General features: G+C 37.2%; 1 protein-coding gene across 1 annotated transcript in view; it reads left to right on the top strand.

Annotated features, from left to right (window-relative positions):
* Positions 1-2,222: 2,222 nt before the first annotated feature.
* The window catches only part of LOC131068486 (uncharacterized), a 212,120-nt gene continuing 188,414 nt past the window's right edge, over positions 2,223-25,928 (top strand). Inside the window, exons 1-2 of the mRNA XM_058003675.2 lie at positions 2,223-2,534; positions 5,299-5,377. Of these exons, the coding sequence (XP_057859658.2) occupies positions 2,306-2,534; positions 5,299-5,377 (308 nt within the window). The 5' untranslated portion in view covers positions 2,223-2,305. The remainder of the gene's footprint in view (positions 2,535-5,298; positions 5,378-25,928) is intronic.

Here is a 25,928-nt window from a genome sequence, read left to right as displayed (position 1 = left end):
ATCAAAAGAGTTTGAAGTTTCTATGTTGAAGCCATACTTTGTGCCCATTGTGTTTTTATGCCATAGTGAGACATTTCTTTGTATTTGCTTGAAATTGTAGAAAGTTGTTGAGAAGAGATTCACTCATATTGAAGATTGAATTAATATAGTTTAGTGTTAGAAGCTGAGAAGAGTTGCAAGAATTTGTGCTTGTGGTCGTTCCCATTTTAAGTGATTCGAAGGTGCATCATACTTGCAGACTTTGCGCTACCATATGTTGATCTTGTTTAACATTCAGAAAAAGGTAGATAAGATTGTGGGAACTTAAGACTTTGTGCTTAGTTGTTGTTTTCCTATCCCAGAGGAGCTGACATAAGTCTTTGTGCTTTCAAGAAACTTCATTTCCTCACTTGACTTGCTTTAAACTGCTATTATTATCTTTAAAAATTGTGTCTTTTCTAGGAAGAGAAAATAATATAATCTTTTTTGAAAAAAGAGGAAAGGTTGCCGTCCCACCCAAATTAGATTAAATTAGATTAAATATTTAGTTAATAGAAAAGGGAGAGCCTTCCCTAAATTAGGAGAGTTTTATACTCAAACGCTGTGGTTAGAACCACAATTTTGCACATCCTCTCGGGTGTACAAAATTTTCAACCAACATCGGGTACCATTGATCATGCACTCCAATGAAAATATCATTTTACATCACAATTTATTTATTTATTTTAAAAATATTAATCTTTAAAAAATGAAAAAAACAAACAAACTCTAAAGAAATCCCCACTAAATATTTAAGTCAAGAGGTGTTGTATGGGTGGGTCTTCTTTCTTAATCACACCCATCACATACCACAACACTCATGTTGCCACCTCTGCTACGAAGAGAGTAAAATAATCAAAATAAAACTTTAGTCTATGAATTGCTTCACGTTGCCACCTTTACGCCTTTCAACAATCATCGATGGTTCCTCTCAAATGCTCAATGCCAATGGATTCAACAATCAACATCCTGTCTCCAACAACATGTGCTACCTTAGCAATAGCAGATTTCTATGTCGTGATTTTGAAGTTTGGTGAGGCTCCTACATGACAAGCTTTAGCTGAAATACCATGCACTGGATTTATTTCTGTAGATACCATGCACAGAAGATGAGGCCGTATGCAATCTTGGAGTTAGTGCTGATGCTTTTGAAGGGCTGCAAATAATATTTCATAGAGATTTGTAGCATGGGTGCCAACTATTTTCTTCTACACTTCTATCAGTGATAAACATAACTTCAAACCAATAGCAAATGTAAAACTTACATCCAATTTGATATCTTGCCTAAGAAATAGAGACACAACAACAAACCAAATCTTACTTGCAGTAGCTTGATTTTGTTACCTTAATCCCTCTAAAAACATAATAAACTCCTCACAAGTAAACTAATACAATCTGCAAAATGCACTAAAATACTACTCTGCTTGCCTATGAAATGCCTCCCATAGTCCAAGTGCAAGATGATATACACTGCCACAATAATAGATAATATGGATCTGCTAAATGGTGGTCCGATCACAATGAGGAAACGTTGAGAAGTAAATAAGCATTGCCAAATCTACCTCTCCATAGGTCACATGTTTGAAGCTCTGATACCATATTAGAAATTTGTGTAGAGCCAAATAGAAGACATAATAGTTAAAAAACAAAATAATACGTGCTTTCCTATTTCACTCAATATAGGTTACATATTTATAGGATTCTCTAGATCCTACATTATAGGAAACAACTTATCTAAATATAATGAGTTGTTTGAACAACTCATTATACAATAACAAACTAATTATTTTGACATCTAGAATAGCTACAATAGTTGTTTCTATAACTCACTTTAGTTTTATCATAACACACTTATTTTATGTATCCTATGTGAACACTAATATAACTCACTTAAGTTTTATCATAACACATACTTATTTTATGCATCTTATATGAACACCAATATAACTCACTTTAGTTTTATCATAACACACTTATTTTATGTATCTTATGTGAACACTAATATAACTCACTATAGTTTTATCATAACACACTTATTTTATGCATCCTATGTGAACACTAATATTATATTTCTCAACATTAAATAAATTAATCAACAAATTAATAATAATGAAAGACGGAAAAAGACTGATTTCTACAATTTTATATGAATAAAATACGTCATTTAAATCTACAACCGTGATCAAATTATGGCCTGAAATTCCAGGCCAGTCTCCCCGTCAGTAACGTCATACAAAGCCAAAACGAAGTTCACCGCGCACGAGCTTATTTTCTCATCTCCAAGAATATGGCACTTTCAATGCTTGTTCGACCCATAAATCCAAACACCACCTCTGTTATACAATCTAATTTAAAATTCCAAGTCAATTTCAACGACTTTCCGGTATACTTATCCTCCATAGATCGTAGCACGGTAAAAACTACCAAGCTCTTGTTTTCAGCTCTTCCAAATTTAAGGCGACGGGCAAGTTTAAATCTGCAAAGATTAATGGCGTCTGCATCTCCAAGCGCCACAGGTTCTGTTCTTATTTTCAGGAAAATATCATCTTTATTGGAAATTGATCGCAATTATTTTTAATGTTCAGTTTGCTTGTTCTTTTTCATTATTCCTTTTTCTTTTCGAGTTACACATCGCTTACCCTGAATCATTTATCAAAAGTTCAAAAATTTGCAGTATTCGGACTTCAGTTTTTTAGAGTTGTTTGTTGAATTGAATTGAACTGTCTTTCTAGAAATGCATCTTATATTATTTTTAAGCAGCAGAAAACTTTCGTCAACATTGCAGTAGGGTTACATGGAAAGTCTCTTTGCCGTTGCAAAAGAAGCATTGTCTAAATATTTTTCTTTGTTTTCTTATTGCAATTGGGCATTTTATTAAAAATGCTTGCATCGTACAAGTTGAGTAAAAGCCACGCATTTCTATTTGTGCATTTTCTGCAATAAACAGTTCTGACGTTAAAAGCTACGTACAGCAGAGCCTTCTACATAGTCGCGAAGTTAAATTCTACAGCTTATCTGTTGTAAGATTTTTTCAGTAATGCACAGTATGCCCAGTACCTCAAGTAAGATCATACATTGTAACATAAAAGTAAATCATCGTAACAAATCCACACAACAAAGTGCACGCATCCACAAATAAAAAGAAACAGAATTTGCTCCCAATTCTTCTCTTCTTTCGATTCCAAATTACATTACTTCTGTCTCATTGCATCATCTATCCAATGTTTCTCGAGTTTCGGGATGGAGAGATGCAGGGACAGGGTTTTGGGTACGGCAAAACTATAATTTGCATGGAATTATATAAAATTAAATATAGAGTTGAGAAAACAGCTGATAATTGTAATTCAAAGTCAATTCCAAATTAAATATAGAGTTGAGAAAACAGCTGATAATTGTAATTCAAAGTCAATTCCTAAATGTCAAAGATAAAGCAAAGTGGTTTATATTATTACGAAATGTGATCTTCAATGTTGATGTAAAAAATCTTTGACACAATCAAATCCAAAAACATTTTTACAATAAATCAAAGTGATTTATATTATAATATTATTGCTTGAAATTGGGATTTGATTTGGCAAACCAAAAGTATAAATGGAACTCAATCATTCAAGATTTAATTGGAAAAAACTCAGGAAAAAAATTCTGCTTTTATATCCATGTAGTACAAAACAAACTTTTTTAGTTTTCTAAACCAGGCCAGGGGTCTGGAGGCAGCAGCTTCCAATGAGGTCAAGGGGGGCAATGGCCCTTGCGTGGTCTGGGAACTCCATCACGAAGCCGAAATTAAGTCCTTTGAGGCCACAGGGACATTCGTGGTGCATGCCACTTTTGGATGTGAAATTACAAATGTTTGGGGTTCCTCATAAAAGATTTAGGGTTTTTAAGTTTTCTTTTAAAATTTATTTTTATAACATTCTTCATTTGAGGGGTGGGGGATGCCCTAACATGATGTCACAGGGATGTCAGGGATGTAAGGCCATCCCCAAAACAGTGTAACAGTGAGGGGACATCTTTGAAAACATCTCTCACTTTGGGGAGGTTTTCTAGGGAGGTTCTGCTGAATTTCAGCAGAATTGGGAGGAGGAGGGGATGTTTTGTCCCTGTCTTCCCTTTTCCCAAAAATCCCAGGAAGGGGGTACCCCCGGGTTCACTGATTATATCTCATCCTATTAGACAAAACCTGCATTATCTTCAATAGATAGATTATATTTATTCTCCTAATGTATTCCTCTGTATCACATATTATATGAGCAGGCAATCTTAATATGGAAGGTAGTGCTTAATTGTGTATTAATATTGTTTTTATAAATATTAATATTTTCTTGTCTATACAGTACTTGAGGAAATCATGTAACATTTATTGAAATTCATGGCTTTAGCTAGAAGATATTTTTTGATGCTGAATTGAATCTGTCGCTGTGAAAAGTTTTGTAGATTTGTACTTTTATGTACATTTTAGAAGATTTTTGTGGCATAGACAGGGTAATGACTCTACAAGCAAACAAATGATTATTAATATTTGACTTGGTATGTGGCAAAAACACAACATATAAAAGTACATACAAAATTATTTACCTTTTTTTTTTGGCTTTTTCTAATGTGCCAAGTGTTTTTCTAGTTCAACCATGTCATACCGAGTGTTCACAAAGTTCAGTTGAGGCTTGCTTTCGTGTCAAGTGTGGATTTCTTGGTAAAACTCCATGTCTTAACTTCCCATCTCATTTTTGAATTGGGTTGATTGTAAATCGCAAGCATTTGCATATCTAACCCAAGCATGGTGATTATAGTTTATAGAAGAAGTGATTGTGGTTCTATATCTTGAAATCCGTTAGTTTGACCATTTTGTTGTCTTTCTAAGACTTGTAAGTTTGTATGGTATTTATCTTAGAATTTTTTTATTATTCCTCTATGGAATGTACTAGGATAGGGATTTGGTAAATTGACAAGTAGCTTTTTTGCCCATGTTGCGTATTTCTTTATTCTATGCAGTCTTGCATTCCCAATATCGAAATCACATTCTTCAATGCATATTTGTTTGAATGAGCAAAATTCTAAATCATGTGGTGTTGTACAATATTATTATAGCAAAAATGACGTGTCAAGAAGTACATTGCGTGGTCATTTTTCTCCCATTAAATAAGTGATGTTTGGTTTTAGAACCAGTTCTTACTGATAATCTTTTTGGTTTCTCCGATACATGGTAGGAAGTGATTTCACTGTAGCTCTATTATTGGGATTGAACTTATTAAAGGCTATTTCTTTTTGGGTGTCAAATTACAGATGAGGTCTTGAAATTGGCAACCTTTGTTATAGGAGAGGAAGAAACTCAAGTTGGAGTTGTTCGTCATGGGTACATTTGGTAGGCAAATTTTGCTTGTTTTGTACCATTATGTCATCTAAGAAACTTTTTTCTTTGAACAATTTTCTGTGGTGCATATTCATTTTCAAAGAGACCTTGATAAATCTTTGATATTGCTTGCATTCTTGGGCCAATATAGAATTTCATAGAATCTTCATTTTTGCCTTAGAAATATATCTTTCATGTGTTTAAATAGTCATCATTCAGTAAAGTCTTGGAATATTTATCTTTTTAATTCTTTCTTAAAACAACAGTTCTACCTTGCAAGTATAGCTAAAAGGTTATTTCCAAGTAGCGAGCAAACCATATGTTTGTGCCTTCTGTAAATGCTAGTCACCTATAGACTGAGTTAGGCAGGGATTAATTAAGTATTTTTGAAGAAAAGTTAGAACAACTGACATTATCTTGAATAAGGTTTGTACAATATAGTAAGATGTAAGATTCCCTACCTATTCTTCACCAAATTTTTTGCATGTTTATCCCATGAACATTTTGTCAAACTTTTTGCAAGCATGTGAAAGTAACAGGTTTCTGTTTGCAGCTTCTACGGTGATTATTGTTTAGAGATTTAATAGAACTATGGAACCATTTTACAATAATGGAATGCATTGAACTTCATAGATAATTACATCAACAATGTACACTTCAGAGAGATGATATTTAATAAAGATTTTCAGATTACAACATGAACATTAATGTATTTCTGACCTCAATACATGAATATATTCGCCATAGACAGCAGTCATAGACAGCTGGTTCATAATCGCCCCTCCAAACAGTCCCACAACTCACGCTTCAATCTGAAGCTGGTCTTTTTTCAACAGCAATGTTTGCCCAACACCCAAACCCGTCAACACCTAGGGGTTCACCCTCACACCATGCCCAGAATTGCAGTATTTTAGCCGTTGATTTCCACGCCCATCTGCAGAAAGATATTGGCCAACGAATGCTGTTGCCTATGCCTCCAATTGACTGATTTTACCAGCAAATGACACTTTGACCTGGTCCTTTTCTCCTTGGACTTCTCATGCCAGAAAGGTCTTCAATTCTCATGCCCAGTCATGTTATTGCAGACCTCTTTATTGCAAGAAGAAAAGCCTCAAAATAGGGAAGTTGCCTTCAGTATGTGCTAATATTCTCACATCAACATGGCATCTCAGTCGCCAGCAAGAGGAATTAAAACTCACGCCCAGCAGTCAAAGTTTCAATGCCGCAGCAACCTCAACTGTCCGGCAAGCTTAAACTTCCACGTCCAATAGAAATACAGATATCAATCACTCAAGACCCTCAAAAGATTCAACTCCCAGCATTGTAACTCATTTTCAGCCATTAATCTGATTTTACACCTCAAACCCGTCCAAACAAGTCGCCTCAAATCCTGCTGTTCTTTACACTCAGCAAGAGTGATTGGAAATTATCTAGGAAATAAAAATATTAATCGCCCAAGTTGGCACTAAAACCAACACCTCACTCCAAGATATCAAACAATTATTACTAGCCAATACAAACTTCAATCAACCCACATTAAGGTGCAATTTTCTGTTAAACAAAAATAACTTGAATCTTTTCAGCACATATGTGTACCTTGCCTGAATCTGCCTCTAAATCTGAATCGAGGGTTTCCGTCCCCGTTTACGTCTTTAGCACTCCGTCGATCCTCTTATGGAACAACTTTGATGAAGACAAAGTGGTTTTTTCCTCAGCTTCAGCCTTTCTGTTTTCTGTACATTAGGCATCCCTTTGGGGTTTTCATTCCATTAGAAGGAATTTGGCTACAAGCACAAATCTCCAAATCTTTAAAGAGAAATAGACAAACTTTTGAATACCTAAAATTAGACCCCCAGCCACCTTTTATAATCATTCCAGGAACTTTTTAGAAAATTACAATTTAAAATCACTTAATAATTAAAGTAACCCCTTTTTGCTTCAAAAGACCCTTTTTATGAAACAATAATTTTATTTGATATGCAAGGTCTTTTTTTCATGCATCCATGATTTAAAACTTTTAATTCCCTTTTCAACAAGCTATTACACTAAGCTGCTTTCTAAATTATTTTATAAAATTAAGCAACCTTAGTGAAGTAATTAACTTCAAGCTCAATAATTCACTTGAATTTTGGAATTGCTGAACAACATCGAAATCAAAATTTGACTATACTGAAATGATACTAATGATGAATAATGAAAATCGAGGTTGATCGACTGACTTTCTATATATAGACACTCTCTCCAAGAATCTTGGAAAACACACCAGAAGCCGTAAATTGTTTCGGAAAGTGTCATAAGTGTCCTCAAGCCTAATTGAGCTCACCCCCAACAACAAATATCCCTTTTGACAAGGTTGGTGCTCACCATGAGACCCAAAGCTAACTACAGTGCTCAAGTAACCAAAAATGGGGACGTTTCATACGATGGTTTTTGATTTCTTTTTATATTTTCATTTTTTAATACTCGTTTTTTAATTATTGCTTCTGTTACTTATTGGAACATTGACGAATTGAGGTAATGATTCCGATAGCAATGTTGACTTGATAATTTTTTTTTTTGCATATTGAAATTCTTACAATCAATTGCTATTAATAGCACATTTGGTAGTAGACCACATGTTGGTATTAGCTTAGACTATTTAATGCTACTATATTGAATTGTGACCTTTTATGCAAGGGTTGTGTCAATTATTGTCATGACAATAACATTTAGGCATATGAGATGAAATAAAGGCATAGAATGAAATGAGAGTCAAGTACCAAGAGTAAATGGAAGATGTCTTGGAAGATACAATATAGCCTTCCAATGTAATCAATCAAGCAAAGAAAATGTACCTTGACTATTTAATGCTACTATATTGAATTTGTTAATTTTAGCAATCAGATTAGCAGTATAGAACAGAAAATCAGAATGCAAAGTAATTCATATGCATAACACACATGTACCCTGGGAAAACCTCCCTCTTGGAGGAAAAACCCAGCAACCAAAGATCTCAGATCTGATTAGATTAATGTCAGAAGATAATCAAATACAAATTCGCCCACCTAGGGCATGACAGAATTGACTTATCTGAATCACAAGTTCTGATTTGAACTTGATTGAATCTCCAATCAGATGTAGGGCAGACCTTAGGGCAGATCAGTCTGATATAGTTCGCACAGCAAGGGGATAGCTTCTTGGATCAGAAGTCTGCCGATTTACAAGAATGTGAATTTGCTGTCACTCAGAATGTGTTAGCTGACTCTTGGAGAATATTCGCTGACTTCAACATTGAATTCGCTGGCAGAGTGGTATTCGCTGATCAAGTGCACATTATTGTCTATGAAATGGATTACAATCCATTGACTATATAGGAGGTACAAGCATTATATCTTGCCTTAGTCGGCTAATGACTTTGGCGCCAAAATATAATGCTTTTAGTTTAAGTTACATGAATGGGTCCATGCTTCCACTCGTTACATTTGTGTTTGCCCTTTGAGTGTTTTATGTGCCTAGGCGGGACCAATCTCCAATGGTCACAAGTTACATTATGGGGCCAGATCCATTTATAACCACAAGTTACATAGGTTAGGACCTAACCAATAACCCTTTACAAATTACATAATAAATTTTAAGGCCGAAGGCCACATCTAAAATTTACCAAGCTAGGTCGGCCCAATCAAGGGATACGACCTAGCTACATTTTCAACACTCCCTCATAGCTAGGGAGGATCCCTTTGATTAATCAAGTTACATCGTGACCATGCTTCATGGACTCTTTCCACCATGCATTCTCATAGAAGATGAATTCAATATACATCATGTACTTCTTCCATGATATTCATCATGCATACCTGCAGGAAATGAATACACAAATACACATCATGAACTTCTTTCATGATATCCATCATGCACATCCGCAGAGGATGGATTCAAAGAATACAGTCATGGATTCCTTCCATGATATCCATTATGCACACCTGCAATAATTAATACTCAAAGATACATATAACCATACAACATAAATCATGCACAACTGCAGAGGATACATAAGCTTCTTCACAGAGAAGGACAACTTGTCACCTTGCACACCGCAGAGGGTGAACTCACCTTGCACTCCGCAGAGGGTGGACTCACCTTGCACTCCGCAGAGGGTGAGCGAGCACTACCACCTTGCACTCCGCAGAGGGTGGTCCCACCTTGCACTCCGCAGAGGGTGGATGATACACCCAGTGTATCATGGTTAGTATCATCATAAAAAAACATTTTGCAATAGACAAGGAATATTAGATATATATTATCAATTCCAAAAGGAAATAACTTTGCTACAATCAAGTAGAGATCATACATTAGACATATTCTTATTAAATCCATCATTAGAGCTGAAACACAAAGTTTAGAAAACCAGCAATAAGATTTACTGAAATAAGGTATTTTGACAGTATCATGAGACTCCCTCTAAAACCCTATCTAGATGATAAATCCACAACAAATTTCCTGACTTAAAGTTGGAATCAATCTAAAATAGAATTTATCAATTTGTATCCTTAATAAAGAGAAGGTTTGAAAGTTTGAGTAGACTTTCAAATCTAGATCCGATGGCATGAGTTGAAGTGGGCCTTCTTGGATCATGCTTGAGGACCTGAAAATTTTCCTTCTAGAACAGCTGTAAGGGTTAGTTTCCAATACATCATTATTGAAATAAAACAACAAGATCAAAAGTTTTAACTTAGGGATGGATCACAAACCAATAGATCAAAAGAGGAAATCTTCATGATTGTGGGGATTTGATACTTCATTTATGTTTGCATCTTCTTGTTCGTCCTGAATTTGACAGTCCCTTGCAAAGTGGCCAAGCTTGTTGTATCGGAAGCATCGGATGTGAGATAAGTCTCTTGGTCTCTTCCTTGAATGAGGGGTAGAAGAGCTGAAATCTGTATTTCTCTTGAGATCATTCTTCTTCCAATGGCTGCCTTCCTTCTTAGCCAAGAGGACATGTTGCTCATCATAAGGATTCTTAATTTTTCCTTTTGCAGCCAGCCGAGACTCTTCTTGAATGCAATCTCCCATTAATTGATCAAACTTAGGAAGCTCAACTCTGGCATTGATTCCTTGAACAAACGGTTCCCAAGAGGGAGGAAGACCATTTAGGGCAGTCATAGATAAGTCACTGTCTTCAACGCTCTTCCCAACGGTAGCAAGCTGATCTCTTAGCTCAGAGATTCTCTTGAAGTAAGCAGCAACAGGTTCTTCTTTCTCTAATTTGATGTAAGAGAGCTGATTCCTTAAAGCAAGTATGTAGCTGGTATTGTTGACTTCGTACATCTCCCTAGCGGTCTTCTTCATGGAGATGGATGGCACCAAGTGATTTTTGACGGAGTCTATTATTATCCTTTGAGCTTGGAAGTCCTTCTTCTTCCAATCTTCTTTCTCACTTTCATCCTCAGGTTCTTTAGCATTCTTGCCAACATATTCAGCAAGATCATTCAATACCATCATTATCCTGACCTTCCAAGAGGAGTAATTTGTGAAACCTTCCAACCTATCTTCAGCCCTGATATAAGAAGCCATGAGGACTAAACCTTTCAACAATAGGTTAGATATGAGCACAAATCTGATCACAATCTCTATAGGAACCTAGAGCTCTGATACCATGTTAATTTTAGCAATCAGATTAGCAGTATAGAACAGAAAATCAGAATGCAAAGTAATTCATATGCATAACACACATGTACCCTGGGAAAACCTCCCTCTTGGAGGAAAAACCCAGCAACTGAAGATCTCAGATCTGATTAGATTAATGTCAGAAGATAATCAAATACAAATTCGCCCACCTAGGGCATGACAGAATTGACTTATCTGAATCACAAGTTCTGATTTGAACTTGACTGAATCTCCAATCAGATGTAGGGCAGACCTTAGGGCAGATTAGTCTGATATAGTTCGCACAGCAAGAGGATAGCTTCTTGGATCAGAAGTCTGCCGATTTACAAGAATGTGAATTCGCTGTCACTTAGAATGTGTTAGTTGACTCTTGGAGAATATTCGCTGACTTCAACATTGAATTCGTTGGCAGAGTGGTATTCGCTGATCAAGTGCACATTATTGTCTATGAAATGGATTACAATCCATTGATTATATAGGAGGTACACGCATTATATCTTGCCTTAGTCGGCTAATGACTTTGGCGCCAAAATATAATGCTTTTAGTTTAAGTTACATGAATGGGTCCATGCTTCCACACGTTACATTTGTGTTTGCCCTTTGAGTGTTTTATGTGCCTAGGCAGGACCAATCTCCAATGGTCACAAGTTACATTATGGGGTCAGACCCATTTATAACCACAAGTTACATAGGTTAGGACCTAACCAATAACCCTTTACAAATTACATAATAAATTTTAAGGCTGAAGGCCACATCTAAAATTTACCAAGCTAGGTCGACCCAATCAAGGGATACGACCTAGCTACATTTTCAACAAAATTGTGACCTTTTATGCAAGGGTTGTGTCAATTGTTGTCATGAAAATAACATTTAGGCATATGAGACGAAATAAAGGCATAGAATGAAATGAGAGTCAAGTACCAAGAGTAAATGGAAGATGTCTTGGAAGATACAATATAGCCTTCCAATGTAATCAATCAAGCAAAGAAAATGTACCTTGTTTGTGTAGTATCATGCATGTTTTGTATAATGCTTGTGAGCACACCTACCTTGCATCTTGAGCCTTGGTTGACGTTTCTCGTGATAGAAACTAATTGTTGGGTTTAGTTGTCCTACACCTTGTAACCTAATGTTTGATTTATTACTTTATTTTTATAATCGTGCCCATAGTTTGAAGACTCAAACCCGGACTCAACTTAACAACCCAAAATTTTGAGTTGGACTTGGGACTCGACATAAACTTGGGAAATAAGAAAAGCTCATAATTACACAAAAAAAGAAATTAATGCATTTAGAGCACATAAAAGTCTAATTTGACTATCAATTTGTCATAATTTAAACATTACACATCATATGATCCTCAAACTATCAAAATTTGAAATTTCATAGTTTCAAAGTGGAATAGTACACTGTAATACAACAAAACTCTAAATAATAAATGTATAAGTGTATTATAACTGTTTACATATGATGATATGTCAAAATGATAACAACCAAATACAATCTACATCTCCGTCTTTCCCCTCCTAGTGTAACTTTATTTTTCAAGTATTGAACTACAAGGTAAGTATTAAAATGATGATAGATTATTTCTTCAAAAGTGTCTTCGTTTTCCTCCATTGCATCGAATTATGTTGCTTTTGTTTGATGATTTGATCAACTTGAATCCTTAAAAATTCTCTTCTCAAATATTCTTCCTGTTATGTTGATCCTTCACTAGGTGAAATGGGCAAATAAGAGCCAAAAATGACCCCAAAAAGTTGAAATATCATTTATAAAAGCCCATCTTGTATGTCCAAGTGATAGATTGAAGATTTTGAGCTTGAAATTTGGAGTCTTGGAGTAGGACCTGGTCGAGTACCTCCAAGACTTAGCCAAACTTGGCATGGAATGTACCCAACATTATGACTCTACCTCAAGAAGAATTGTGGCGAAGGATGGATAGTGCTCACATATCTCTCGGAGACAACAATCAGTGAAACATTTCATCTACCCGAACCTAAGGACATGGTCTACATTAGCATGGAAGGAGCTAAGTCCGCCTATGATGATGATCCAGATGCTTGTGCAAAGGTCATTGGCAAGTTTTGGTTGAAGAAGAGTAGAGGTGTGTTGTGACGTTTTCACACATCGCCCCATTGCAAATGGGGACCCTTGTTTTTTTTGCTCGTTTGTGCTCACCTTTCTCTCTGCTTTTTAGGGTTTTGGTTTAGTATGTCAGTCGTCTGGACTAGGGTCAAGCCTTAGGGTTCCCGTTTTAGTGTTTTCAGGCCAGAATCTAGTCAATCTTGAGAGCTTTTTGAGCTTCCTCCCGTAGGATGCAATTTTGAATAAGGTGAATTCGTCAGGTGGTCAAGTGAGTTGGTCTAGGTTCAGTTGGAATTTTGATGCAGAGTCCAATTTTTGCCTAAGTGTTGATGATGAGTTATGGAATCTTGTATGATTGAATGATTTTGACCAAAGTTTGGAATTTTGATGATTGATCCCGGGTATTGGAAATGACCTAACTTTGCCTTGTGAAGTGATTAAACCCTTGAAATCGTGATATTTTGGCCTGTGGAAGACAAATCGCTCCTGTCCCTCACTGAAGGACCAGAGCTTGTTTCTCAAAATTTTATTGTCCTTGCAGGATCAAGATGATTTTCGGATTGGAAGAGATAAAGGGAGGCATGTTCTTTCCGTTGAATATAATTTGAAGAATTTTGCGAACATGGAAATGTGCCAGGAGCAAAAATCGCTCCTGTCCCTCACTGAAGGACCGGAGCTTAAAATCCAACTTTGCCTTGTCCTTGCAAGATTTCAACAATTTCGCGATTTGAGGAGAACCAAGGAAGTACATCCTGTCAGTTGAATATAACTTGGAAATGTCATCATAAGGAAAATTAGACTTAGAAGCAAAATCGCTCCTGTCCCTCAGCCAGGGACCGGGGCGAAATTTGATGATAGCTCCCGTCCCTCTCCCAGGGACCAGAGCGAAATTCCTTATAGGGCAAAATTTGGGCAAAGATCAAGTGTAGATTAGGTTTGAGGAAAGTAAAGAAGGTGTAACGGACCCATTGAAGACAAATTGAAGATTGCAAGACACCGAAGCGAGGCCCATATTTGCCTAGGCGCTCCTGTCCCTCAGTTAGGGACCAGAGCGATTTCTTCCTTAGATCAAATTCGCAACAAGATAAAACGAATGCCATGCCAAGGATAAGTGAAAGGGGGCACAACAAATCCGTTGAAGATAAATTTGGAAGTTAGCAAAGCACGATTGAGCCTACAAGTGTAAGTTCGCTCCTGTCCCTCAGCCAGGGACCAGGGCGAAATATTGGTTATATTGCCTTCCTTACAAATATAAAGTCACTCCAAGTCAAAGTACAAGGTGGCAATGACGTTTGAGGTGTCTCGACGAAGAATGAAGTATCAAAGACTGCAAAGGTGATGGAAATGCCCAAGTTCGCTCCTGTCCCTCTCCAAGGGACCAGAGCGAAATGTTCAAATGTGTCCAAATTTAAGCTGCCACTCACATTTCAAGTGTTCGAAAGGGAGTAAAGAACATCATTTTGCGCCTCAAAGACAATTGCAAGTCAATATGATGAAGGATTTACACGATATGCCCAAATTCGCTCCTGTCCCTCAGTCAGGGACCAGAGCGAAATCTCTATGGGGGTTCAAATTTTGAATGTTAATCACATTTCAAATGTTCAAGAAGGACCAAAGGACATTGTTTTACACTGTGAAGGCGTTTGCGAGTTGATAGAAACAAGGATGAGCCCAGGACACCAAGGATCGCTCCTGTCCTTCAGTCAAGGACCAGGGCGATATTAATTAAATCAATCATTCGTCCCAAAAGATCATGTCAAAGCAAGATTATACAAGGTTGAAAATGTCATTTGGAAGGTGATGAACAAGAAGCTAAGGTTAAAAAATGACGAATTTTGGCTAGAACACAAGGTTCGCTCCTGTCCCTCACCAAGGGACCAGGGCGATATTGACCTTAAGAGGCATTTATCCACAAAGTTGAATCAATCAAGCTCGAGAAACCCAACGAAGGTGCTAGTTTGCACGTGGAGAAGGTAGTTTTGAACGTAAAAGACAAAAGAATCAAGGCTAAAATGCTAATTCGCTCCTGTCCCTCTCCCAAGGACCAAAGCGATATGGTTTGTATTTTTCCATCTCCCAAATTTTGGCGCTAATAACATTTTTGAATTTTATTAAATGCTAAAATCAATAAAATTTGAATATTCAATTAAAGTTAGCATGTAAAATTTGCGCATGGACATTTAATTAATTATTTTTTGCCTTTAAAAAATCGAATTAATTAATTGCAAGGGCATTAAATGAATTAATTATTATTTTAAATAAAAATTAAAGTGGGGTGAGCGCTTAAATTTCAAATCTTATATTTTACAAAGTCGGCCCTTGGTTTTTATTTAAAAATTGTTCTAAATTGCCTTATTTTGCAAAGTCGGCCTAGAGGTGAATGAGAGGGTGAGCGCCTATAAAGGGGAGGTGAATTATTTCATTTTCAAGTCATCATTCGAACATTCCTTTGCATGCGATTTGGAGAGTACTAGGAGAAGTGCGAATTTCATAAAGGAGGTGCGAAACATCATCAAAGGGGAGTGCGAACTTAGTTTCAAGTGAAGCGAGCTTGCCATCAAGACATTGAAGACCCCCCCCAAAGGTGGCAAAGTTGCTAAGGAGGACGTTCGTTTGAAAAAGATCACTTTGAAGTCATCAGACATTGATTTTTGCCTAGGCGAATTTCTTATTTTTGCATTTTAGAGTTAACTCTCAAGAGAGGTATGGCGATGTGATTCCTTGTCTTGAATTTTGAATTTTGATCGTCATAGCCTTAAATTTTGAATTTTGAAATTTTGAATTTCAGTAGCTCGATCATATTTAGGAAATGATAACTCAAAGACTTATCATGAAGTTTCCTAAATTTAATCTCTAATCTATAGTTATACCTTGCAAAATCTAGTTACTAATTTTGAAATGTTGTGTAGGCATCAAATGGAGATCCTGGAGTTGGAAAATCAAGCCAGATCAAGGACGATCAAGCAAGGACAAGGACGACCTTCTTTGGACTAACGTCATCAAGGGCGACCTCTTCCAATCCAGCATTCCAAGGCGAGGTACAACAGTCATCCTGCACATCAAGGACACAAGAAGTTAGAACAAGGGTTTGTTGAAGAAGCAGATAGTTCCAGATGAATTAATTAAAGCTAGCTTCTCAACAACATCAAGTTGAATATTTACCAAGTTACAAGTGTCGGACGAGGTGGCATCCTAGTCATCGCTCATCCAGTCAGTGTGGTCCACCTCAGCATTTCCAGATTCAATGTACCTAACTCATGGAAGGTGGCACAAACTCCGATGTACCTACCCCGGCTATTCATTGGTGGAATTTTCCAGAGAGGACATGTGTCCAAGCAATACAATTATTTCATTGGTCAAGCATTAAATGTTATGTAATGGTTGTAACAAACCCTAATTAGGGTTTTCATTATTGAATCTTGGCCATTGATCTCAAATTGATCTTAGCCATCGAATTGTATTGTGGGCACTATATAAGCCCTGGCATTTCATTTTGTAAAGGTAATTGAGCAATAATTAGCAATAATTAGAGAGAGTTAGAAGATAGTTGCAAGAGTTAGAATATAGTTGATAGAATAGCAATTAGAGTAGAGTAGAGAGAGAAGGCAAAGATTGTTGCCAAGATGTTGTTGTAAAAGACTTGTAACTTCATTGAAGAAATGGTGAAATTTATGGGTCAATTCGACAATTTGCATGGTCTTTATACTTCTCATATTTGATTTCATGTTATTAGATGAGTGGAAGAAATATGCTTGATTGATGGTGAAATTCGCATATCCATACTACTAGCAGTTTGTTGATTGCAGACTTGCCTTGTGTAGTCAACTGGAATCGTTCAGCTTAAGCTTAACTTCAATTGTCGCTTCTTCATTGATATGCATCAACCTGATGGTGTCTATGCCTGCAGTGATGATTTGAACATCATTAAGCTTCCCTTCGAAGATCGCACTAGCCTTGTGGAGATGGTCCTGCGATGTCAAAACAAGACCTAGTTAGAGTTTCATCAAAGATCAATCATTGCTCCTACATTCTTAGTATTAGGATTAGATCCTCTCTTCGCCCTCATCTTTTTTCCTTTTTTCAAGTCAAAGTTAGTAAAATCCTGTGTCCAGCAATATTCAAAGCAAATCAGAAGTTCAATCATCAAATGTAAGTCCCCTTGTGATTCCAGCAAATCACATCATACCACAGAGAGCTTATCCACACGTAGAGACCCTACATACAAGAACCTTGAAGTCATCCCGATTGATCCTTTTCACGATATCTTCAGCATTCAGAGGCTTTACTCAAGAGAGGATAAGGTACCTTTAGGTATTTTATTCTGTGTTTGATAGTGTACAAAATACATGTCAACAAGGTGGTAGGAGCAGATGGCTCGGCAGACTACATAGGGTGGACTTCAATGATGAATTCAGAGACTTCATCACCTTACTCCATCGATTGGTTGGTGCACTTGAGGCTTCAAATTTCAAAGACTGGATGTTCTACTTCATAGAGACTGTTACTCATGGCAAGGATGCAATCAATTGGGCAAGACTCATCAGCAACAACATTGATCTATAGTTAAGGACGCTAATGCACACCAGAACATTCTATATGAGCTCCTACATCATATACTCCCTTGCAAGAAATTACGAGTATCCATGACTTATGTATACGGGCGTAGTCGCAAGGAGACTCAGAGAGATAAAGGTGCATGAGTGTTATCTGCAACTTAATCATCCACCAAAACAACACTATAGGAGAGTGAATGATGCATTCACTATGCACATCGCGAGGATACTTCGAGGTGGATTGCAGCGAAGACTCTCTCTAGAAGCACAAGCATTGGTAGAACAACATGGTGTATGGTTCATCCGATTCCCAAAATTCACCTATATCAGAGTTCAAGGATGTCCTACTCCCTACATGTTGCCGCGCTACCCAACAAATAGAGTGGTGTTACTCGAGTTGGTGAGGCAATTGGTGGCATATGTCAAGACATATAGGCATAAGCATGGAACTAGTGTTTCTTTTCCTATCACACTCAGAGATTCTATTGAAATATGCCCTTCCAGTCATGTAGTTGAAGATGCCGAGAGAGAGTTGGCACTCCATTCACTCAAGCCATTCACACCTAGAGATTGCTTCGATCAATTTTATAATGTAAAGGAAATTCTGGGAAAGAAGTATGGACACCAGTGGCAGTTAGAAGATTATTGGATGAACGTTCAAGATGATGTAGAAGTGAAGAAGAAGATGTATTCCAGGCTACCTCTCGATTTCATCAGAAAATGCAAGTTCTTCCATGTTGCCGATCAAGTTCAAGATAGCGGCAAATATCTCCAATCAGCCTACGCCAAAGAAAACAAGGAAATCAACATCAAGAGGGTTGACATGGAAGTCGTGGATTTGAAGGAGTTGATGAAACTAGTCTTGGAATGCACTCACATATGGATAGACATACAACACTAGAAATTGAAAGAACAAAACTTAGCAATGACATTCCACTTAGAAGAAAAAGCAGATGGCGAGGATGAAGCGAGCGCAAGTGGGAGTGCACCTCAACCATCTCACTCAAGAGGTTCTAAGAGAAAGGATGATTGTGAAGAGGAGTCATCAAGAAAGAAGCATAAATCAAGTTCCAGTCATCCTTCCTCCAGGCGTGAAGAAGAGATGAACCAGGATGAAAGACACAAAGAACAAAGGGTAGAAAAGGAGTTGAGTCAAGGAGCTAATGAATCAATGGAATCCACAGTTCACAATGATAAAGGCAAGGAGAAGTCATCACAGAGGCAAGAAGATCTCACTCATCACACTTGAGAGATTGAAGGAGGTGAAGAAGAGGATAATGATGAGACCACCTCACCACCTAGAGATGAGCAAATGCACGAAGAAACACATATTCAAGAAGGAAGATCCTCTATTCCTGAATGGCTAAAGGAAAGACTAGCCCAAGAAGTAATAGTAGTGGATGAAGAACCAACATATGACACAACGAGCCTTCTAAGCTACACTCGAGAGGTCACCGATAAAAAGAAAGCTACAAAGATGTCCAAGGCGATTAAAGATGATTTGGGATCGAGGAAGTTGCAAATAGCTACTCCAAAGGTTGATAAGTATGAAGGTGAGATCACAGCAGATGAGTATGATATGGAGACTATTGATTTGGGTCCACTCACCTCCGAACAAGCCATAGGTGATGCATTTGATTCATTGACGGCAGTTAATGACATGTTGAGAGCTGAAATAGAAAAGAATAGAAGATTGGAAAAGGAGATAAGTGTGTGGAGAAGCTACATCCAACAATTTCAGCAACCATTGAGACATCAGAGTCTAACAGCTACACCACCACCCTTGCTTTCTACGGAATCAGTTGATCATATGGAGAAGATGAGGAATTCGACACAATTGATGGATACATGGATAGAAGATTCATATACTAGAGTTAGTAAGTTCATGAAGGACATAATGAAGACGCTCAACACAGTCATAAAGGTTCTTGGGAGAACTCATGTCCTCATAGAAGCCTTTGAAGCATTTGCTCATGCTAGAGATGTCATCATTCCAGTACTGCAAGTAATAAGGAAAACACCCAAGGAAGTTTTATCAAGAGAGAAGATAAGAAGAGAAGGATCTACCCCCAGTTTTCTACAATGGAGCAGTCTACTTCGCACAAAGAAGATCGTTTTTGAGGAGATTGGAAACAGATGTAGTTGAGTTCAAGATGATATGCATCAAATTCATGATAAAATAGTAGGAGTAGCACAAATTGTTTTGGAAAGGAAGATTGATCCTGGGACGACTATAAAGGTTCTTGGGAGAACTCATGTCCTCATAGAAGCCTTTGAAGCATTTGCTCATGCTAGAGATGTCATCATTCCAGTACTGCAAGTAATAAGGAAAACACCCAGGAAGTTTTATCAAGAGAGAAGATAAGAAGAGAAGGATCTACCCCCAATTTTCTACAGTGGAGCAGTCTACTTCGCACAAAGAAGATCATTTTTGAGGAGATTGGAAACGAATGTAGTCAAGTTCAAGATGATATGCACCGAATTCATGATAAAATAGTAGAAGTAGCACAAATTGTTTTGGAAAGGAAGATTGATCCTGGGACGATTATAGAAGCTAGAGAGTTGGAGGAAAGAATAAGAGTTATCTTCCATTGGACTGATGGAATGATCACCAAAGGGCAATTGGACGATATGCTTGAGTTAGTGTTATTAGCCAACAAGACTCAAGAACACGAACCTGAATGGGAGAATGACATCGTCAAAGCTTTCGATGAGGTCATGCACATGGAAGAGCAATTGAAGTCTCTACCTGGGATCCCGATGACAAAGATAGAAGGCATAGTGACCAGATTCATTGAATATGCCAGAAGGGAACGAGAAAAAGGAAACCAGATTCTAGAAGACAGTTTGTTATGATCCTACTTGGCAGTTCATTTTCTCATTGGAGGATGCTTCCTCGATTTTTGTGTCAACACATGCTATTTTCTCATTGGTTGTTTCCATGATGATGTTTATCTAGATAGGGTTTCATTTGTATCAAACCCTAATTAGGGTTTAGATGGCAAAATCTTGGCCCTTGATCTTCATTCGATCTCGGCCCTTCATTGTATTTGGGAGTGTTATATAAACTCCACTCATTTCATTTGTAAAAGGTTAATAGGGATTTTGATTAGAAAATTAGTAAACAAGAGAGAGATTAGATATTAGAGATAGAATTCAAGAGTGATAAGAGAAGGACTTGAAGAATTGTTGTTGTTTGGCTTTTGGATTAATAAAACATTGAAGTTATGGTGTTTCTATTCAATCTTTGAAGCTTATTGCATGGTTCTTTATCCTCTCAAGTCAATCTTTGATATTAGTTTAAGTACTTAGATCGAATGATGGAATGTTGTACTTGATGTATTGTGAAACTCATAATCCATACCACTAGCCTCTTGCTAATTGTAAGTGCGCCTTGTGTGGTCAACTGGAATCATTAAAAGTGCTTGAGTTCAATTGTTACTTAATCATGGATATGCATTCAAGTGATGGTGTCTAATGCTTAGTAACAATTTGAAAATCATACTTAAAGTATCCCTAGAAGATTGCACCAGCTTTGGTGGAGTTGTTCTTGTATGGCGAAGCTAAGACTAGTAGAGTTTCACTGATGTCGTCCTCATCCATTCATTCCTAGAATAGCTTAGAACCTCCCTAAACCCTCATCTTTTGCCATTTTTTTGACAAACATTCAGTAGTATTAGGAAAGAACTCTACCGCATATCATCCGCAAAGTGCTTCATGAAATCTCTTCTTATGTAAAAGGCCCCTTGATGAAATAGTATTCACACCGACCAACTGTGCTTATCTACACGTCGTGACCCGACATACCAGAACCTTGGAGTTGTCTCAAGTGATCCTTAAGCCAATCTTCAGCATTTGAGAAGCTTTGTTCAAGAGAGGATAAAATACTTTTGGGTATTTTATTCTGTGTTCGCATGTGCGTAAAAAACACATCCTCTATAGAAGATCCCTTCCACTTGACCTTAAACATTTGCACTATCTTGTTCTATGACTTTTGAACCACCTCCCCAACAATGCACTCTAGTTCCATTACAGCTTTTCCTCTTTACGTTTGTTACCAAGATCTATCTTGGCCACAATATGTAGTCCTATCTTTTTCTTTAAAACACAATCTGCCCTTGTTTGGTATGTCTAGTGCATATGCAACTTCACCAACCTTTGTGTGGAGTTTGTATGGACCAGAGTATTTGGGCTGAGGCTTTTGCTTCCTTGCATGCTCAGTGAAGTCTTCTTGTATGGTTGCAGACACACAAACATGATATTCCCAATTTCAAATGCCCTTTGTTATGTGTCAATTTACCTTGCTTCATTCTATTGGTGCTCTTTACCAAGTTGTCCCTCAAAAGTTGTAGAGTTTTTTTCATCTCTTGCAATGCTTGTTTTCTTGTTGGGACCTTGCCTCTCTCAATCATCTAGTCTAATGATGATGGTGGAACACACCATACAAAGCCTTGAAGGGTGTCATTTTGATGACAGAGTGATAGGTGGTGTTGTACCAATTCTTAGCCAAATGTAACCATCCTTTGTGACACTTGTTTGCCACCTCTACTTGTCCATTAGTTGAGGATGGTAGTCAGTGCTCATGTTGAATATGACCCTGGCATAACAAAACAACTACTGCTTAATTGACTTTGGAAGATCTTGTCTTTATCACAAATGGTCCTTTATGGGATCCCATGTAGCTTAAAAATATTTTGGCATTACAAGCACTCTAGGAACATTACTTCCCACCTTTGTCATGCAATGAAGTGGGTGTACTTGGTCAATCAATCTACCACAACAAAAATCTTAACCTTGCTTTCTGATTTAGGAATCTCTAAGATTCAGTCCATAGACACAATTTCCCAATTTTATTTGGAATGACTTTTGGTTGTAGAAGGCATGGAGAAGGAACACCCTCAAACTTATATCACTGGCATGTGTCACATTTAGCCAGAAATTGTAAAATATCAGCCCTCATTCTACCAAAAAAAATTAGACTTGGCATTTCTATAAGTTTTCTCGAAACTAATTGTACTTAAGTGCTTTATAAACAAATAGGGAATCATCCCTTATATAGATATAGCCTCAAAATAAGACAATGCCATTCTACAAGGACTAAGCTTTCCCTCCTTTTCCATCTTCAATTTTTTGTTTGACTAATGGTTATGGCTTGAAACATAGGAGGTTCTTCTAAGTATGAGAATGCTTTCATCATCACATTCTTCTTCCCTTTCTTATAAATGATCTCAAAGTCATAGGCTTGTAGGTCATCAATCTGCTTTTTTTGTTCCTTTGTTAGTGTTTCCTGGGTCAAGAAGTGCTTAAGGCTAAGATGGTTAGTCTTGATTAAAAACTTGTTCCCAAAAGAAACTGATGCCATTTGGCAACTACACACAAGATGGCTAACATCTCCTTGCTACATGTTGAGATCTGTTTTTCCTTGTCATTTAGTTTCCTGCTTTCTAATGTAATGGAATGGTCATCCTGAGATAATATTGCACCAAACTGAATTCTAGGAGCATCACATTTGATGATGAAGGGCTTAAATCAATCAAGAGCTAAAATAGGAGTGGAGATAAGAACTTGTTTTGGATCCTCAAAGAATTTGTGTGCCTCAGTGGACCAACGGAAATCATCCTTCTTGGTAAGGTTAGTTAGAGGGTGAACTATTGTTAGAAGTTACTTGCAGACCTATAAAATCCTGCCAATCCTAAGAAGAGTCTTGGGTATAGGTCAATCAAACATGGCTTTAATCTTTTCAGGATAGTGCACACTCTCTCAATAGAAATAATACACTCAAGGTATTCTAAAGATGCCTTGGCATACATCTTTACTGTGGCCAAGTTATCCAACATAATGTCATATGCTCAAGATGGGATGCAAATGAATTATTGTGAACAAAGTTATCATAAACACAATCTTATGCAAGAACTTACTAATTACTTTGTTCATCAATGCTTGAAATGTAGATGGAGCATTGCTAAACCAAAAGGGCATGACCCTCAATTGATAGTGGCCTTGATGAGTTCTGAACAGTCTTCTGTTGTTCTTGAATCCAAATTGATATCTAATAGTATCCAAACCTGAGTTCTATCTTTGAGAAATACTTTGCATCATGGAACTCTCTCATCAATCCTTGGCAAAAGAAATTTATTTTTAATTGTGATTTTATTTGGGGTCCTATAGTCAGTATAAATTCTATACAATCTATCCTTCTTCCTAGAAAGTACTACTTTAGGAGCACATGATTTCCTAATGGGGATAGTGATACCAGCCTCCGAGAGTTCACTTACCAATTATTCTATCTCAGAATTTTGAAAATGTCCATATCTGTAAGGATGTACCACAGTAGGAGCCTTGGTAGGGTCAAGCTCAATGATGTGCTTCAAGTCTTTGTCTGGTGGTAGGTTTTTTGGTGGTTAATGGAAACCGCCTTATATTTATAGAGCAAATTTGAAATCCCTAGAGCCTGATCATGTGGGGCAGAAGAATCTACATCTAAAGGTGAGCCATAAATCCAGAATTGTGCTTCTTATGAATTTTGTTCATTTGACTAGAATTAATAGTTTTGATTTTTCTTGGGGACTGGGATTTGATAGTATACTCATTGCCCTCCTGCTTGAATGTCAAGAATCTTTCCAAATGATTGGTGGAGTTTGTCTCAAGTGAGTATAACCTTTAAACCGCCAAAACAACATCTATTCCCCCAATATCAACAACATAGAATTTATCCTTTAGAACATAATCTGCCACTGATAGCTCTACATTATGCACTACTCCTAGGCATTCAATGCGTCAATGCTTTGTAATGTGAATGGGAAAATTCTCAGAGATGTCTAAATGAAAATCCAAAATACGAATTTGTTTCTTATTCAAAATATTTATTGGATATCCTGGATTGACCATGACCAAAACCAGAGCTTTCTTAATATGAGCAAAGAATTTTATAGTGTCAAAATGATCCAGTGCTATCATTGCAGAAATTGAGACTGATGGTTCCATTATTTCTACTGCAATAGGAGAGTGATTTTTTTGGTTCACACTCTACATCAGGTTGATCAATAGTATCCTTGTTGTACAATTCAGACTTAGGGTCAGAAAAATCCACAACCCCAGCCATAATTTTTTTTTGCATTACACACAGGACCTCTACTCCATGGTTGTGAGCACTTACAACACGTGTTTACAATAGTGGATGTAGGGGCAGATTGATAGCTAGGGTTTTTGAATAGTGAAGATTCAGATTTTCTTTCAACCTTGGGTTTCTTATCAGAAGTAAAAGACTTATGAGCAGTAGCTCCTACCATTTTCTTTTTAGGGCATCAATATGTTTTATCATCTAGCTACAATAATCTCTTTCAAAGTATTCTGGGTCAAACACCCTTACATCTATTTGAATCTCTGCGTGCAGGCTGGAAATATAAATCTTTTATATGAGATTTGGTGAAAGGTTGGCTTTGTAATTCATATGACTTGAAAATTTTCAGCTTATTCCTCCACCAACATATTCCTCCAGAAAAATGCATGAGCTGAGTATTCATATAGCTCATCCTAGTTACAATTTGCACTTTTTGTCTATGCATCTACAAATCTCCAAAGCCCTTCCTAGTGAGTGAAAAAGTCCATCTTTCTCCCCATGTATGAACAACCCCATCCAAATGTTGCAGAGCCACATTTAATTTATCATCCTGGAGTCAGATGTTCTGCACCCAAAAAGCCAATTTGAGTTTGCTCAATTGTGTATGAACCTCTAATGTGCTCCCAAAGTCATATGGTGGGATCTTCATCTGCCTATTAAATGAGGGTGGTGGGCTCTTTCCTTTACTTCCTCCTCATCTTCTTCATCATTTTGATCATCATTAGGGATCCCCTAGGTTTTGTCTCCTCCATGTTTTCTTGAAAAATAGTGCTAGTATTTGAATATTTTGGATCTGGATCAATTGGCTGCTTTCCCAAATACTTGAGCCCAAACTAAGCCTCTGTAGAAAGTTAGAAACATTTATGAATAGTTCTTTTGCTTATCCTAAGTCACATAGTTTGGATTATTTCTTTGATAAACACCCATTGTCATTTTGGCAACAACAGCAAAAACTGACTAAGCTTTGATACCACTTGCAATGTTCCTAAACTAAAATGGAAAGCAAACTGCTGAAAATAAATAATAGGAATCAAAAATTGAAACAAAAGGGGAGCACCTTCTCATCGAAGGTGGATTGCACCTACAAATATTTTAGTAACATTAGTTCTCACCATAGTTCCACGGATTTTCCTGATGGGGGATGGGGTGACAGGTGTTA

This window comes from Cryptomeria japonica, chromosome 11 (genome assembly GCF_030272615.1).
Source record: "Cryptomeria japonica chromosome 11, Sugi_1.0, whole genome shotgun sequence".
NCBI lineage: Eukaryota > Viridiplantae > Streptophyta > Pinopsida > Cupressales > Cupressaceae > Cryptomeria > Cryptomeria japonica.
This window is presented reverse-complemented; position numbering and strand designations above follow the sequence as displayed.